General features: G+C 46.4%; 2 protein-coding genes across 2 annotated transcripts; both read left to right on the forward strand.

The window, feature by feature from the left end:
- The first annotated feature begins 1,503 nt into the window (after positions 1-1,503).
- Positions 1,504-2,406, forward strand: LOC143901621 (uncharacterized). Its single transcript, XM_077414046.1, has 2 exons — positions 1,504-1,805; positions 2,043-2,406. The coding sequence occupies exons 1-2, from the start codon at positions 1,504-1,506 to the stop codon at positions 2,404-2,406; spliced, it is 666 nt and encodes a 221-aa protein (XP_077270172.1).
- A 12,943-nt stretch (positions 2,407-15,349) lies between these two features.
- On the forward strand, positions 15,350-15,682 carry LOC143901622 (matrix metalloproteinase-26-like). Its single transcript, XM_077414047.1, has one exon. The coding sequence runs from the start codon at positions 15,350-15,352 to the stop codon at positions 15,680-15,682; it is 333 nt and encodes a 110-aa protein (XP_077270173.1).
- Positions 15,683-18,499: the final 2,817 nt, after the last annotated feature.

Below are 18,499 nucleotides of genomic sequence, written 5' to 3' on the forward strand. Positions count from 1 at the left end.
CCGCGAATGTTTTCGAAACCACGGACCATTCATAATCGGTTGCAAACGTCGGAGGGTCGAAAATGGTTTATAGAATCGTTGGAAGATCACTTGGGTCCACTGAGCCGAATTTACATCGCAGATGTTTTGGGCGCCTGTCCATCGATGGACATAGCGTACGGCGTTTATCTCGGCAATAATAAATTGATGCTCGGTAATAAAAGTTTTGACGTGGACAAAGCGGATAACATTTATATCGACGGCGTACGATACGCCGGCACACCCGGTATTTACGAGTTGATCTTTAAAAAAATACCCGATGACGCGATCTACACGGAGGACGATAAGATCAAGTACAGGAGCATATTGTTGGCAACGAGTGCTCATAAATACAAGCACGATCCTCTCGGGCGACTAAAGGACAACGTGGGATTCAAGTATAAATTTGTAATCTCACCGTTGATGTCTACCGAATCCAAGAAGAAAAAATCCGGAAAGGGATTATCCATGCCTCGCGCGATGACGCTAACCGACAATAAGATCGACTACGTGCACTGGGACGACCCCAACGAGCTGGTGGATCGTCTGCGATTGCTCGACGCTTCGCGTCAAGCTGGCAACAATGCCCACGACAACAAGATCATGTCGATCATCGAGGAACTTCGCGAAGCCGGGCTTATTATAAATTAAACCATGCGACGGCGATCCGTTCAATCAGCGTCAAAATGCCGATCAACAAATTTGGATTGTTCGAGCACAGCGGAGACGCGACAAACGCTATTTCGTACCATCGGTGGAGCGGATTAATGAAAAATTTCGTGCGCAATAACGCTCTGTGTCGCGCCGCCACGGACTTTGACGCAAAGTCGCGCAAGATTCGTCGCGTAGCGCAACCTGAGACTGACGGTGACGCGGTTAACAAACTGTACGTTGATCAATTCTTTAAAATATTGAACAATCAACGAAAAGAATCAGACGAGAAGCTGACTGCGTTCGAGAAAGATCTGCAAGCGTTACGGACTGCGATAAACAAGCTTCGCCATTCGACTACCGTTGAATCGGACGCGACAACGAACAAGAATGGACAAACGGTTCAGCAAAAACGACTATCAAAAGGCGTTGAGTGAAGAGAAGCAACGGTTCATCAACGACGGCGAGGAACGGCAACGAACGACTCGAGAACGGTTGTCGGACGGCTGTCTAGCGGTTCGAGAACGCTTGTCGGACGGTTGTCGAACGGTTCAAAAACAGCTTAAAAACGATTACGAGCGATTTAGAAACAGCTGCGAACTACGCGGAGACAGGAAAGGCTACAAACGGCTAGAGAACGTCGACGACGACGACGATGAGTGGTAAGAAGCAGTTAACTGACGACGACGACGAGCGACAACGAACGATTCACGAATGGTTCAGAAGCGGTTACGAATGGTTCAGAAGCGGTTACGAACTGTTCAGAAGCGGTTACAAACTGTTTGGAAACTGCTACGAACGATGCACTAGAAGTAGAAACGGCGACAACGAAACATGAGACCGTTAAAATCGACCGATGCGGATAAAAATATCGAAAAGCGACGACTCGTCGAGGAACTGCACGCTCCGGCGAGAAGAAATTTTCTCCGCAGACACGTCATAGTGCGAGAGAACGACGACCTGTGGCAGGCTGACATCGTCGAGATGCGTCCTTACTCGCGTTTCAACGGAGGCTACCACTACATACTCACCGTCATCGATGTGTTGAGCAAGTACGCGTGGGCCGTGCCGCTCAAGGGTAAAGGCGGCAGCGAGACAGCCGACGCTATCGCTGAGATAATTCGACGCAGCGGGAGGTGCCCTAGTATTTACAAACCGACATGGGGAAGGAATTTTACAACACCGACGTGCAACGTCTCGTGAGAAAACACGACATCAATCATTATTCCACGTATTCGGTGTTGAAGGCGTCGGTCGTCGAGCGATTCAATCGTACGTTAAAGAACAACATGTGGAAGATGTTTACGCTCAACGGAAATTACAAGTGGGTCGACGCGTTGCCGCGACTCGTGTCGGATTACAACGCGCGCAAGCATCGAACCATCGGCATGCGACCCGTCGACGTTACCCCCCGCGAAAGCCAAAAGACTCTTGGCTACGGTGTACAGCGTGATAAAGATCGTGGGTCCGGCAAAATTCAAAGTGGGTGACTCGGTGCGCGTTAGCAAATACAAAAAAATTTTCGAGAAGGGCTACACACCGAATTGGCCCACGGAGGGGTTTAAGATCGTTAAAGTGCAGCGTACCAATCCCGTAACCTATCTACTCGAGGACTATCGTGGAAAATCCGTCTCTGGAGGGTTCTACGAGCACGAGTTGCATCGCGCGACTTATCCAGACGTGTATCTCGTGGAGAAAGTACTGCGCAGGAGGGGCGACGAGGTTTACGTTAAATGACTGGAATTCGATGGATCGCACAACTCTTGGATACACAAGAACAATGTTATTGAATTCATGCAAACTGTATTTTATTCTTAATATAAAAAATGATACATGTAAAATGTTTGAAATATGTGATACATATACAGTATATAATAAAAAATATTAAATACTAAATACATGTGCGATATCCTTATTAATATCCTTTCTCATATATAATACAATATTTACTTGAGAACTATTTCTTACATACATACATATATGTTATACTACATACATTACACATACATACATTATATTACATATATATATTATATACATACATTTATATGTACATACATACATACATACATTTTATTACATGTATTGCATACATTACATACATACATGAATCTTCACTATTCCTTATTATGATAACTACTATGATAAAGGTATGCGATAATGTCCCCACGGTAACGTATCGGTCGAATTAGGTATAATGTATCGCTTGTCGTCGTACGGACTCAGAGCGATTTTTGTTTCGGATACGGTGTACACCTCGTGTTTTTCGGACCTTATGCAAGCCTGCTGTCGCTTCATTTCAATTTCGTCTCGCAGACATCTCGTGTAATCGTCGAACGTTATCGACCTGGCTACGACGTTGCTCTTGACACCTTTCGCTTTTTTACAGTCTTTCTTACCATCCACTCGCAAGGCATACATTTTCGCCCTGAGTCCGACGAATTCGGTCATGATCGCACCGTTATTCTCGTCCTTCATCAAGCCCGGCACTTTTTGTTCTCGAGCGTTATACCGTACGCGTTGTCGATCGCGTAATACCTCGTGTCGAATCTAGCGATATCGCGTGCGTTTCACGTTCTCGTACACATCCTCGCACTTGATATGATATATCAGACTGTCCGTATCGGTATACATAATTCTACACTTGTCGCGATACAGGGGAGACATGTACTCGTGATGAAATTCGTACAAACAGACTTTCGATATGTCGAGAAAGCACATGCCGACGTAAATAGGTTTGTCAAATTTAACCTCGAGTTTTCGCAGTTCGACGGCTATCAGATTTTCTGAAAAAACGCTCCTGCTGTGAAAATTTGGTTTCGAGATCAGTGCCTCCGCGCCGTATCTACCGTTCCAATTTGTCACTAATTTTACATCGACGTGATTTCGAACGTTCTCCATCGTTTTCCCAAAAACCGCGTTGTTCATAAATTTTTACAGATTTTTCTCGAAATCGTTTTTGGCCAGTGTTCTAAATTTTGTATTGAGTTCGATGTAATTGCAAAGCCATGGAGATTGAGCGAATTGCAATACGCGATGAATTTTTGTGACGCGAAGACCGTGGCGCGTGCATTGCTGTAAGTTGCGGTAGTGTGTGACATAACGCTTCTTATCGTACAGCGTGGCGAGAAGTTTGTCCTGCCGTTTGCCGGGTGGTTTATCGCGCGTCGGACAGAACGGTAGGTCAGCGTGCGCGTCGTGTTTATTCTGCGGATACTCTAGATCGACTTCGAGAATGTAACCCGTGAACGAATCCAAAGCGATCGCGCTAAACTCGAAATTCGAGACGTCTTCGACCCATCGAAAGTCTGCATAAGGCAATGGTTGACACATTGCCCAGCCGTACAAGTTGTTTACGTCGAAATACATCAGGTATGACGATGGTTTCGATGTATCGTAAGATTGCATGTACCTGTTATTGGCCTGCGCGTATCTGCCGGAACATTGACTCAGACCACCGCGTATACCGCGTTCGATGAACATGACCATGTCAATGTCCGTGAGCAGTTCGAAATTGATACCCGTATGCTTCAACATAGCGTAGCGTCCCACGTAAACCCCGGTAGAGTGTAATAATACGCCGGATCGAGTCCATAACTCGCGACGCAGCTATCGCGAAAATTTTCAAAGATATCTGCCAATAGCAAGACAACGATCTTTAGACACGGACAGCTGTAGTCACCGAGCGTTCGAATGGAGAACCGCTGCCAGACGTTGACGGCGTGCGCGTAATCGCTCTCGGATACGGTGTCGCCTGTCAATGAACTGTAAAACGAGTCGCGCGATGGTAAACACGCATCCTCCAACTTTTCGACACAGTCAATGTACTCGTACGGAAAGACACCTTTTCGCGTCAATAATTCGAAATCTTGGTCGGATAACGCGGAAAATTTTGAACGTATAATTTTTAACTTATCCTTATCGAGGAAGGATGCTAATTTTTCGAGACTCGCGCTAAGAAACTTGTACGAGTCGATGAATCTTAATTTGATGCAATTTTGGTAGTTTTTATCCTCAGTGCTTTTGACGTTACGTTTTTCGTAAATGAAATGTATTTTTCCTTCGTGATTGGAAGTAAGTCTACGCGTCCTTCGTAGGCTGTAGCTATTTCCTTGATAATAAAATGCGCGTCGTAACCCGATAAATTATGAAAAATTATTGGAATGAAGTGAGAATTTTTATAATTTAAGTTACAATTAGAATGCGCGGGACCTCTATAACGACCGGTCAAGTGACAGTGATCGCGTACGCGCACGTCGTCTGGCTCGAACGGTTTTTCGCACACGTGACAGTGCGTTGCGCTGTTAAATTTTTTCCACTCGTCTCGCGTAAAATCCGCCATGGGTATATTATCGGACATGATGTTCTTTACGTCGTGTGCTAAACGTCTTAGTTCCTCGGCGAACCACGCGACGCAATCCTTATTGCGACGAAATCGATACGCGGATAACGAGTCGTCGTACGAGCACCGCACGTAATATCCTATGCTAAATACCCGATGATGTTGAGACGTGTATGTGTATGTGGACGTTGTCGGATCCGCATTCGTCTTCTCGAGGGTACATTCCAGGTTGGCGTATACGACATATGGAACTCGTTCCTTCCTGCTGTGATTCTTGAATCTCAGTCACTTGTCATCCTCGCTCGGTAGTCGGATGGCACAGTTGTTTATCTCTCGGCAGTCTACTCCGTGGGCTTCCAATTTCTCGCTCGAATAAAAATAATGTAAACAGCTGCAAAAAAGAAAAAACACAATTTTGAAAATTATTAAATAAAAAATAAAATATTTTATAATTTTATTAAAAGGAGTATAAGTACTCACAGATCGCAAAAGTATTTCCGACCATTGTACCTGCTCAATTGCGAGCTCACGAGGCGGGATAGATTTTTTATCCACGCGAAATGTCCCACGTCGTCTCGCGGGTCCTGCACGTACAGCAGATTTACGTGCTTTTCTTTCTTCCGGTCGGTGAACCGTATCGGGAGAACGGTTGGCGTCTTCTCTCCTTCGGCATACACATTGATGGATATATTGTTGTGATTTTCAAAATTTTTAATCTGTTTCAGTCATTGGAAACTCAATGCCTTGTAAATTTAATACTGTTGTGTAATCAGGGTACGAGGATTCCCGTTCTGAATGTCTTTTGGCTGGATGTAAAGCAGCCACCACTGACCACGCGAAGCACGCATTGTCCATCGATTGCACGTTGATCACAGCTTTTTTCAATTTAATTTTTTCCGGTAAATTGATGTAACATTCCGCGCGCAAAGGATTGTACTTGTTCACGTTCACTGTCAAATTGAGTATACGCGACAACGCCCATCCGCTATCGCGTTCCTGAAACTCTTCGAGACGCGATAAAGTAGGTTCGATAACGTGTAGCTTGTACCACTCGTGCAGATCGGACGCACGAAAGAGTTCACGGTTTTCCGTGCTGACACTTTTGTTCGCACGTTTGTCACCCGTCACAAACTCGCCGTTGAACACGGTGTTTACCTTTACACTTGCGTGTCTTTGAATGACGTTCCGCACACGATCGAGCACGATGACTTCGGCGTCTTCGAGAAATTTTCGCGGTTCGATGTAATTGATATTTATCACCGCACCGGTCAATACACGCCACTCGAACGCGGCATCGATCTCTCGCCAAACGAGTCTTTCCGCGTTTTCGTTACCGCTACTACTGCCCGCCGCATGCTCACAACTGATATGTACGAACCGTCTCTGTAATAGAGTCTTCGTACCATCGAGTCGCGCAATTCTTGCCACTAAAGATGACTTGTTTCCGACAATCTGAGAGCCGTCTGAGATCCGCGGACGTTTGGAACGACAGTCTTCTTCGAGCTGCTCAATAAACTTTTCGCATCGCTGTTCCCATGCAAGATATTCGTCCAAGGTAGCGATTTGGTTGGATCCTTCCACCAGGTCGCGTTCCGTTTTATCGAGATGTTTCATGTTTTTTTTTAATACTGTCTTTTTTTAAATCACGTCACATTCTTCGATGGAGCACTTGCCCATCTCCTTTATCGTAAAAAATATTTTTCTGTATTAAATACTTGACACAAAAAATTTCACCCTCGAATATGAACGTTCGCGTCGCGAAAACTAGCCGAAGACTGATCCACAAGATGTGGATCCATAATCATCCTGGCGACAAAGGATGCTATGCGTTCGTATAAATATCGTTAGACATATTTTGTTTATACATTCCAGCAGCCGGATATCGGCGCTCGCATTTTGTAATATGTCGCGCCATAACCGAATACCGCCGCGACGGTTAAATCGCAATCGGCAGCGGCTCTTCCTAGAAAACATGAAGAGGACTCCGCAACGGTTAAATCGTCATCGGTGACAAATTTTATCAATTGTTTACCTCGGCTATTTTATCTTCAAACCGTCGTCGGGCCATCGACGCTCGCTTTTGTAGTGAGACGCCGTAACCGAATGGTGGCTCGCATGTTCTAGAAGGGTGAGATCATTGCGGAGTCAAGTGTCTAACTCGCTGTTTTGTTTATATGCGCCGATAAATTCCAGCAGCCGAACGGCGCCTTTATAATACCCCCGCGCCGATGAAGTGACGACACCCCCCCTCTCGGCGGTACCTCTTGTCAATACGAGATATGTTTATTAATATTTAATAAACATCTCCCGACACGCTCGCCGACCCCTCCCCCCCGCTCCCCCTCACCTATGAGTCGTCGTCCCCCCTTCGCTCCCCCTCGCCAACGAGTCGCCCCCCGCTCCCCCTCGCCAACGAGTCGTCATCCCCCCTTCGCTCCCCTTCGCCCTCGAGTCCCCCCCCTTCTCCTCCGCTCCCCCTCGCCAACGAGTCGCCCCCCCCCCGCTCCCCCTCACCAACGAGTCGTCCCCCCCCGGCAGACCCCTCTCCAACAAGTCGTCCTCTCCCCTTCCCCGGCAGAACCCTCGCCAACAAGTCGTCTCCCCCCCCCCCCGGCAGACCCCTCGGCCACGAGTCCTTCCCCTCGCCACGCTCCCCCCTCGGAGCTCCTGGGGTAGATCTCTTATTGATATATCTACTGACGGAGTAGATACTCGGCGCGCAAAAAGCCATCGAAGAAACGACGGGCAAAACAAATTTTTGAGAAACGACATGGATAATATAAACAGCGTTATGAGCGGAATCAGAATCGCGATAAACGATTTTCTGGCCAAATTCCACAAGATTGAAAGAGTGTGGCGACGAACAAATCGCTCGAGAGAGAGAGAGATAACGATAGTAAAAAGAAACATTCGCGGCAACAGGGGGGAGCGTGCGCGTCAATAAGGAGAAAGAGGCGAACGTACGGAAAATGATCCGTCTTTTTTTACACATCGCGCATAATTGCGCGCGCAGTCGAGATAAGAAGACACGAGCGCAACGATGAGTGCCGAGAAGCGGAGACTCGTGGAGGAGCTGCACGTGTTGAGCAAGTACGCGTGGGCGTTGCCGCTCAAGAGCAAAAGTGGTAGCTGCGGCCCTGTCGAAGATATTTCGCGAGGACGCGCGATATTCGAGGAATTTGCAAACGGACAAGGGGAAGGAGTTCTACAACGCAAATGTGCAAGGAATTATGAAAAAACATGACATAAATCACTACTCAACGTAATCGGTGATGAAGGCGTCGGTGGTGGAAAGATTCAATCGCACGCTGAAAAATGATATGTGGAAACTCTTCACGCTCAACGGATCGTACGCGTGGGTCGACGCGTTGCCGCGTTTGCTGTTGAATTACAACCACCGCAAGCATAAAATAATCAGAATGCGACCGGCGGACGTGACGCCCGCTGTCGCCAAGAGACTCCTGTCGTGTACAGTCGCGCGAAGATCGCCGCTCCGGATAAATTCAGGATGAACGATCCCGTACGCGTGAGCAAATTCAAGACGCTGTTCGAAAAGATACAACGGACTAATCTTGTGATGTATCTGTTAAATGACTACCGCGGGGAACCGATAGCCGGAGGATTTTACGAGCACGAGTTGCTGCGAGTTTCCAACCCCGACGTTTATCGCGTGGAGAAAGTGTTGCGCAGGCGAGGCGACGACATATACGTGAAGTGGCTAGGAATGAACAGTTCGCATAACTCGTGGATAAATAAGACAGCTGTGTTGTAGTTAACAAAAAAAAACATTAATGTATTTTTTCTACATATTACAGTTTTTTTGTTTGGCTTAATGTAAGTTTAAAGTATATGTATTTCTTAATAGTAATAGCGATATTTATTTTTTTCTTAATGTAAGTTTTAAAAAAACTATCCAGAAACTTCAGCTTTCTATATGTAAAATCAACGTTTTCTCACCTCTGAAAAAAAAATCATCGACCATCGTGGGTAGGATTAGACAGTTTAAACAGTCCTGCCTTCCCACGATCGAGCGTATAAATCTAACCCATAAAACGCATTATGTACTTTATTGCTAAAAAATATATAACGTTTAAAATAACCTGTCTTCGTAGCGCGGATTCAACTCGTGGTGTGGCCGGGTTCGAAAGAGGCACGGAGGAACAGATGCGGGGTTCAGAATGGCAAAGCGAAGTATATTATATAACGAACAAAAAGAAATTTATTATATTGTATGCAATGTTTACAATATAAACGCGTATTTACAAGTAATCGAGCTGTTATAATGTATGCAATGTTCACAAGATATTGTGCGTATTTACACGCGTATTTACAAGGTAAAAGCTTGATATTGGCAAGCTTTCACGTCGCGTTGAGTTCTGATATTTCACGTCACGTTACGTAAAGTCGATCGTAATCAGCCGCATATAAAAACAATGTGTTTAGGTTTTACGTTACTTCCCGTTCCGCCGCGTCCCGTTACGTTAAATTCATTGTAATCCCGGCATAACGCGAGGCGTACGGGGCGGAGCCGGGTTTTTCGGGACTCGCAGATCAAATCGCGTGACAATGGTGCGGCTCGGGCGGAGCCAGTTTTCCCGCGGTCGCGGATCGGAGCGCGTAACAATGGCGCGGACGCGGAGATGTAATCGCGCAAGATTCCGTTCGGATAGACGGAGGGCAGAATCCATCGAGACGTACTCGACGGAGACAGAGAAGTACGGTTTCTCTACCTCGGCTGGATGGCTATGGAGATGTTGTGGAATGATGGTCGCCGAGACGCACTCGGCGACGACAGAGAAGCAAGATTTCTCTACCGCGGCTGATAGCTGGTGAAGCAGATTCTGGTAATAGTGGAGAGGATTGGTGCGATTTGGTAGCTGGATTACCGTGAAAATTAACAATCTGCGGGTTTATATACACCGCGGATTGGTGACGCTGGTAGTGGGGAAGTACCGGCGCACGCGAGCGCCGGGTTTAAACGCCGCGGTCCGGAGATGCCCGACGCCGCGATCGCGCTCGGCGGTGTTTGGGCGACGTCGGCTTTGCTCGGCTGTTGCCGGTGCCGCGGACCGCAAGTCCGTTAGAACTTTCTAACAATGGTTCTAAGGATTAAAAAATAAGGTGGGCACACCGTGCTTGTTCCTCACCCGGCGGATGGTCGGCCGGGCGGCATCAACTTGTTGGTCAGCCGGAACGATGCGTATTCCGGGGCGCATCGTTACACGTTGATAAGAAAGAAAGTTTCTCTTCACGACGGTATCCTGTAATGACCTTACGGTAGAGTATCGTACGAGTCGGAAACGACGTATCGCTTGTCGTCGTACGGGATGAGAGCAAGCTTCAACTCAGACACGGTGTACACCTCGTGTAACAAATACACGTCTACTCATTGAAACTCCGCGTACGGCGACGGTTCGCACATCGCCCAGCCGTACAGATTATTAACGTCAAAGTACATGAGATACGTTGACTCAAACCGCCGCGTATATCGCGCTCCACGAACATTACCATGTCGATATCGGTGAGCAATTCAAATCGCAATCCCGTGTGCTTGAGCATCGCGTCCCACGTGTATTTCGGTAGAGTGTAGTAATGCGCGGGATCCAGTCCGTAAGTGTCGATACAGGTGTCGCAAAAATTTTCGAAGATATCCGCCAGGAGAAGCACGTCTGTTTTAAGATACAGATCGCTGTACTCGCTGAGATTTTCCACGCGGAAACAACGCCATAGACGTTCCGCGCGTGCTCGTAATCGCTATCGGTCGCAGTCTCGCCGGTCAACGAACTGTAATAGGCCTCGCGCGGCGGTAATTCCATCACCAGCAGTTTATCGAAGCCGTCGACGTACTCGTAAGAAAATACGCCTTTACACGTAAGCAGGTCGAAATCGCTTTCGCTCAGTTCCGAAAATTTCGAATGCGTGATTCTCAGCTTGTTCCTATCGAGATACGACGCCAATTTCTTGAGACTGGTGTTGAAACATTTGAACCAATCCACAAATCGCAACTTCGTGCAATTTTCCCCGATTATCGCCGCGTCGTCCCTCACATTCTTTATGCACGACATGTACGTCTTTTTGAAGCGGTAATAAATCGATGCTACCCTCGAAGCTGTTTGCTATATTCTTGATAATGAAGTGAGCGTCGTAACCGGATAAATTGTGAAAAAACATAGATATAACGTACAAGACTTTGTAATTTAGATTGCAACGCGGATGCGCGGGACCCCTGTAACGTCCGGTCAAATGACAGTGATCGCACTCGCGTCGATCCTCCGATTCGAACGGTTTTTCGCATATGTGGCAGTTCGTCGCGCTCCAAAAATTTTCTGTTTTGTCCGGCGTGAGCTCCGCCATGGTCACGTTCGTTGAGAGTATCGTCTTCGCGCGATGCGCGATAACGTTGAACTCGTTGACGAACCGCGACACGCAGTCCTCGCCGCGACGAAATCTGAGTGCGATTTCATACGCGTTGCACAGATAATATCCCACGCTGAACGCTCTGTGATGCTGATAGGCGTATCTCTTAACGTTATCCCTGCCTACTTCTTTTCTCTCTCCAACACGCATTCCAGATCGGCGTACACCACGAAGGGAAGTCGCTCCTTCCTACTGTGATCGCGAAAAAACAGGCACTTGTCGTCGTCGTTCGGGAGAAGCGCAGTCGTTCATCTTTTTGCAGTCGACGCTGTGAGCGGACAATTTCTCGCTCGAGCGAAAGTACTGTAAACATCTGGAAAAAAATGTGTATGATTTTTTTCATTTCACATACATCTGATTTGCACGGCTTTTTTTTATACCTACCGATCGCATATGTACTTCATGTTCTTGCTCCTGTTCAACTGAGACCCCACCAATCGCGACAGATTTTTTATCCACACGAAATGATCGACATTTAAGTCGTTTCGCGAATCTAACAAATACGACAGATTGACGTGACTGTCCTTTTATCGTCGGTCAGCCGTAGAGGTACGATCTCGTTGTCGTTCCGTTCTCTCCGCCGAGTGGTAAAAACGTTGACGGATACCTCGTTGAGTCGTTCGAACCTCGAGATTTGCCTCAGAGTCATAGAAAACTTGAGATTCCGTCGAGATTTAATTTCGTCGAATAGTGAGGGTACGCGCTACACCTGTCCGTGTGTCTTTCAACGGGGTACAGAGCGGAGATTATCGCCCACGCGAAACACGCGTTGTCCGTCGAACGTACGTTGATCACCGCTCTCTTCAGCTTTAATCATTCCGGTATTTCTACCCAACATCTGGCGTGCATGGGATTGCACTTGTTCACGTTCATCATCAGGTTCAATATACGCGACAATGCCCAGCCACTTTCGCGTTCTTGAAACTCACCCAAACTCGCTAGAGTGGCATCGATCACGTATCTGTCGTATCACTTTTGCAAATCGGACGTAGGAAAGAGCTGACAATTTTTCGTGGCAACGCTTTTGACGGGGGTTTGAGCTCCCGCGACGAATTTGCCATTGAAAATTGTGTTGACCTTCAGACACGCGTGTCTCTTGTGATTGACGCGCACTTGTTCAAGCACCGTATCCCTCGCGTCCTTGAGAAGTCGAGGATCGACATGATTCGAGTTTATCACCGCACCGGTCAGTACGCGACTGTCGAAAGCCATCTCTCGCTTTCGTTTCTCGCTTCTTCCAATCGTGCCACTCGAGCGATAAGAAAATTCAACGTTCCGGTGTAGGTCAGCCGAGGTTTTTCACGGCATCTCTCTCACAGAGACGCGAGTCGCAACGACGTTCCCACTCGCGATACGCGTCCAACGAATTGACGCCCGTGGCGAGATCGCGATCCTCCTCCTGCATATTTTTTGATCGCTCAAGGACGGTTTCGACGCGTAATGACACGTGCTCAGCCACATGGTCGAACCGTCGCTGTTCAGAGGTATTTAACTCTTCGACGAATCTTCTTGAATCTCTCGATAGACGTTTCTATCTGATTCCCCTTTGATAACTTCCTTGGAATTCCACGCATGTAAGACTTTGCTCTGACGTTCTGAGCCATTACAGTCTTCATCCACATTTCCTCACGCGGAGACCGAAAATCGATCTCTCTTCTCAGACTGTACGTCGTCAGATTCCATCGACCGATTCCATCGATTTCCTTCAACGCGATCGCCTTGCATTCGTAGGAGATCGGCGATGAGGAGTTATCGAATTCGACGCTGTCCGTGTCGAACGACAACGACTCGCTGCAATATATTTCGGGATTGTCCGACAATAATGAGTCATCGTAACTATCCAGGTCGGACGGAATTTCGAGATCAAGAGAAACCTCATTGTTATCCTTCTGATCCATCGCCGGCGCTTGTAACGATGCACCCCGTGCGCTAATCATCGTTCCCGGCTAACGACCGCCGGATGCCGCCCGACCGACGACCAGTCGGGCGAAGACCAGGGCGCGGTGAGCCCACATTTTTAATGTAATTTCAATCGCACCGTGTGCGCGGGCCAAGCGCGGCACCAGTGCCTCCCGACGAGCGACGACGGCAGCCGAGCCGCCCCGAGGACGAGCGCGGCGCCGCGCCGCCCCACCACAGCGCGACGATCGGCGCTCCTCGCGAACCCGCCGCGCCGGGCAGATATATAAACCGGCGAGAAAGCGAGACTTCGTCGAAAAGCTCCGCTTCTTCCAGACGAAACCTATCCCGACTCCTAGGGAACACACCAAACGAGGTCCGGTGCTCCGAGTCTCGACTGAGAGCTCTCAGGTGTTCCCGCACTCCTTCGAACCTAACCCCGAAGGCACGGTTACGCGGGGTCGAGCGCGCTCGGCCTAGCAACGAGGGCTCTCGCTGCCGCCGCCTCGGGGCCGGGGCTCCGAAAATCTTCCTACGCTACGCGGTCCCGCACGCATATCATCGCGATACCGCGACATCCGCGAGCCTCCAGGCATTATACCGCGTTCGCCGCTAAATACCGCGCCGTTATCAAGTGCAAAGGCACTTCCTGTAAATATACCGCGTCCGCCTATATGTAATATACCGAGCCCGTGGAATACGTCTATGTAACGCTACCGTGTTCGTCGTTAATCAAGTGCAAAGGCACTTCCTGTAAATATACCGCGTCCGCCTATATGTAATATACCGAGCCCGTGGAATACGTCTATGTAACGCTACCGTGTTCGTCGTTAAATACCGCGCCGTTATCAAGTGCAAAGGCACTTCCTGTAAATATACCGCGTCCGCCTATATGTAATACGTCTATGTAATATACCAAGCCCGTGGAATACGTCTATGTAACGCTACCGCATTCGTCGTTAAATACCGCGCCGTTATCAAGTGCAAAGGCACTTCCTGTAAATATACCGCGTCCGCCTATATGTAATACGTCTATGTAATATACCGAGCCCGTGGAATACGTCTATGTAACGCTACCGCATTCGTCGTTAAATACCGCGCCGTTATCAAGTGCAAAGGCACTTCCTGTAAATATACCGCGTCCGCTTATATGTAACACGTCTATGTACTATACCGAGCCCGTCGAGTAACGATACCGCGTTTGTCATCAGGTGCATCCGCACTACCTCATCGTTGTATATATCGCGTCAGTTCGGGCATATAATTAAACTGTGAATAAAACCACTGCATGTCTCACTAAATTGATTATTGTCTCTGGGCCTGTCATCGGACTCCTGATTCCGCACACCAGTCCGCGTTCGATAAAGTCAGGCCGTTACACGTTTATATAGCGTCCCGTCGTCGGCACGCCCGACAACGCCTCTCACCCGCATCACGATATCTATTTCCGCTTACATTTCTACAGACTTACTGAGACCTTCCACCCGCGTCGCGATCGGTGGCAATCGCAGAAAAAAGAACGCTCGATACGTCAGTCAATCGCGCTTCGGTCAGGCAGTGACGCTTATCGCTTCTCGAGGGGACGAGGAGGGAAACGCCCCTCTCGGCAATGTCGTTCGCGCGCCTAATTGCGTGCGCGATTATTACAATCGTTGCGGTAAATTGTAATTCGAATCAAGATGAGATTGAAAATGTGATCCATTATCTGCAAAAATATGGCTATCTGGATAACAATGGTGTACAGCGATTTTCATCATCTGACAATACTACACAGGAGTTCCATCAAGCCATTTCGCCGTTTCAAGAATTCTATCGACTACTCGGCAACGGCGATTTAAACAAAGAGACGCTAAATCGAATGCGTAAACCGCAATGCGGCGTCGAGAACATTTGGAGCGCACGTTCGCCCCATTTTTGGACAAATGGCCGAAGAAACATCTCAGATGGAACTTTCGATCTGTGGGCAGCGTTTGACATCGTTTCGTAATGGACGTCACACGAAACTAAACTCCTAACGAAACGATGTGTCGGGAATCGTTCGACGGCCCTCACGGGGTGCTCGCTCACGCGTTCTTTCCCACTGAAGAGCTCAAATTTGTCTCGGAGGTGCACGTAGATAAAGCGGAACCGTGGCACATACAGCTAAATAAGAATCTTCCGGGAACGTACAATTTACTTCAGACGCAGACGCACGCGATCGATCACGCTTTGAGCTTGACGCACAGCCCCCGCGAAGATTTGGTGATGTACACGTTCGTGCCTGAAAATTCATTCCCCATTCAACTTAGTCTAGAGGACGTTCTCTCCATTCAACACCTGTACTGCACTAAAGAAACGCTAAATTTCCAAAACTAACGACCACGACACCGACGACTACCACGATGACGACGACGACGACGACGAAAGACGTCGAGACGGATCTGTGCACCTTGCAAAACGTGGATACCGTATTGATAATGAACGACTGATTGTACATCTTGCACGAACGATACATGTGGTCGATTGATATAGACAAAAAAACTTACAAGAAACCCTTGCTATTGACAGACTACATAAAATTTCTTCTTAAGAATTTCACGCGTCTAACGGCCGCGTAACAGGCGCCTTCGGGCAATCTCGTGCTGCTCGCGGGCAACATGAGCTACATGGTCACTTATCCGCATTTAAGGCTAGTGTTAACTTGGCCGAGATCTTACACAGATCTCGGAATTTCCTATGCGAACGCAAAGATCAACGCCGTGCTGAACACAAACGAAGGACGAATCTTCATCATATACAACGATAATTTGGTGGGTGAGATAGACGATTGTTCGATGAATATCGTTAAATTCTACCACATTGACATGATATTTCCGGGAATACCTCACAGCGTATCGTCGGCTTTTCGATACATCGACGGTAATCTATATTTCATCAGTAAAAACCGATTCTACAGATTCAAGGAATTCACGAAAACCATAACGGCATCCGGCAAATTTAATCTGGGGATCCTCGGTATTACCTGCCCGAGAGACGGACTGATGATGCAACTGCGAGATCTCTTAAGTCGATTCGTTCAAATTGACGCGAGGGAGACGTCGAATAGAGGAGAGGAAGAATAGAACGATTCGACGTAACCCCCTCTTTTACGTACCGCTCCTGAGAATATTAATGAAAAGAGGGGAATCGTAATTTATTTTTTCAAACTATATTCCGCCTTGATTTCCCTCGAATGACTTATTGTCGCGTGATCCGTTAACCGCACAGCGACAACGGAGAAAAAAAATAAAGAGAGAGATGTGCTCGACGTTACACGCCCCGTATTTTGAACAGAGCCAATCCGACGACGATCTCAAGAACGGTGTCGGTAGCGCGAAAAATTGAAGAGTCAACGAGCAATCGACGGAATTAGAGACTCCGTTTCCGAATCGGAGCAACGTCGACTCCCGGAAAAACACGTCGTGAATTTGCGACGTATCACTCGCCTACAATATAACAATAATTTTTTTTCTATTTCCAGTCACGACGACGACGACGTCAGTACTTCGAAACGTGACGTCGAACGTCATCCGGTGCCAATTCTGGAAAGAAGATACCTATTAACTAAGAAGGGATACAAATTCATAGACGTCGGTATCACAGCACTCCCGTGCTACGTGCACATTGTCATAGAGAATTGCCACGGCAAGGAGATCTCGCTCTCGCCTGAAACGTGGAAGAAACTCGTCGATCAAAAACGCGCGGTGTTGTCCCACCTACAGCGCGGCAAGAACGATCGCGCTCCACCACCGATGTGCACCGAAAACGGACACTTAACATTACGATTTGGAAAGATTAATAATTTGTCGACCCTACGCCTGGAAACTTCCACGACTCGTCTGATCGTTTCGATGAACACCGTACTCCATATGTTCGACCTCGACCTTTGCGTCAATCGTCTAGTGACCTCGTTGCGCGCGATAACCGGTATGATCGACGCGAAGCTGATGCGCTTCATCGCTATCGCGGCCACCGTGACCGATCCCGCGAACGTCTCGAGAGCGAATTTTTCGATCACAATAACATCGTTGATTGCGAGTCACGCGCTCTGTGCTTCGGAAATACCGAGAAATTATTGTAATCACAAATCGTTAAAAAATAAAGAGAGAAGAACCTACAAAACAAGGATGGGCATGAATGACATTCCATGATTGACAATTGATAAATAAAAATTTATATATATTTATTATTTTCTTATCCATTTTAAATAATGAATAAAATTGTATTCGTAATTCTCTTATCCATTGAATAATAAATAAAAATTTATTTGTTATTTTCTTATCCATTGAATAATGAATAAAAATTTATTCGTTATTTGGCCACTCGTGAATAATGAATAAAAATTTATTTGTTATGCGATTTACTTCAAATAACAAGTGATTATTATTTTTATTTTTTCTACAAATTCTGAATAATAAATAAAAGTTAATTTGCAATTTATAACATATAATTCAGTTAGCAATTTAAATTTGATTTTCTTATTACATCAATTTTATTATATTAAATATTTCTACATTTGTTTTATTAATTTAAATTTGCCTTATTGATGATTAAGAAATATAAAGGATTAAGAAATGCGAAAAAACTATTACATTAAATTATTAATCTTTTTTTTATTTTTAACATGTATCTATGTATATGTCTACAATATATGTATGTGTGTATGTTTGTATAACGTATGTATGTATGTAGGGGGGCTAAAAATTATAATAGTATATATATATATTATACATAATTACAAAAGGAGAATAATTCAAGATAAGGACAATATTATGTACTATATTACTACTTTTTTTATATTGCTTGCTGCTAAAACATGTCGTTCAAAATTTTCATCGTGTTAATATATTATAACGTGGCAAATTATGCATTGTTGCATACGAAAATAAACGCCTAACTGGAGCAGAAGAAGAAAGCGATGTATTATATTTCATAAATAATTTCTTGATAATTAGACTTGCATTAATTGCAAATATGTCAGAACATGGCTCACGTATATATTTTTGTACTTGCATTTCAGCATCAGAATTGTCAAATGTCGTCAATGGTGAAACGGAATTACTTCGTTCATCTCCAAAATCAAAAAAGTCATTTTGTATATTTTGATTAAAAGTAATGCTTGGTTGAATTGTATCTTCAATTTAAGCAGCATGC

Source organism: Temnothorax americanus, unplaced genomic scaffold, assembly GCF_048541705.1.
Source record: "Temnothorax americanus isolate GAGA-0224 unplaced genomic scaffold, ASM4854170v1 Scaffold35, whole genome shotgun sequence".
In the NCBI taxonomy this organism is placed as follows: domain Eukaryota; kingdom Metazoa; phylum Arthropoda; class Insecta; order Hymenoptera; family Formicidae; genus Temnothorax; species Temnothorax americanus.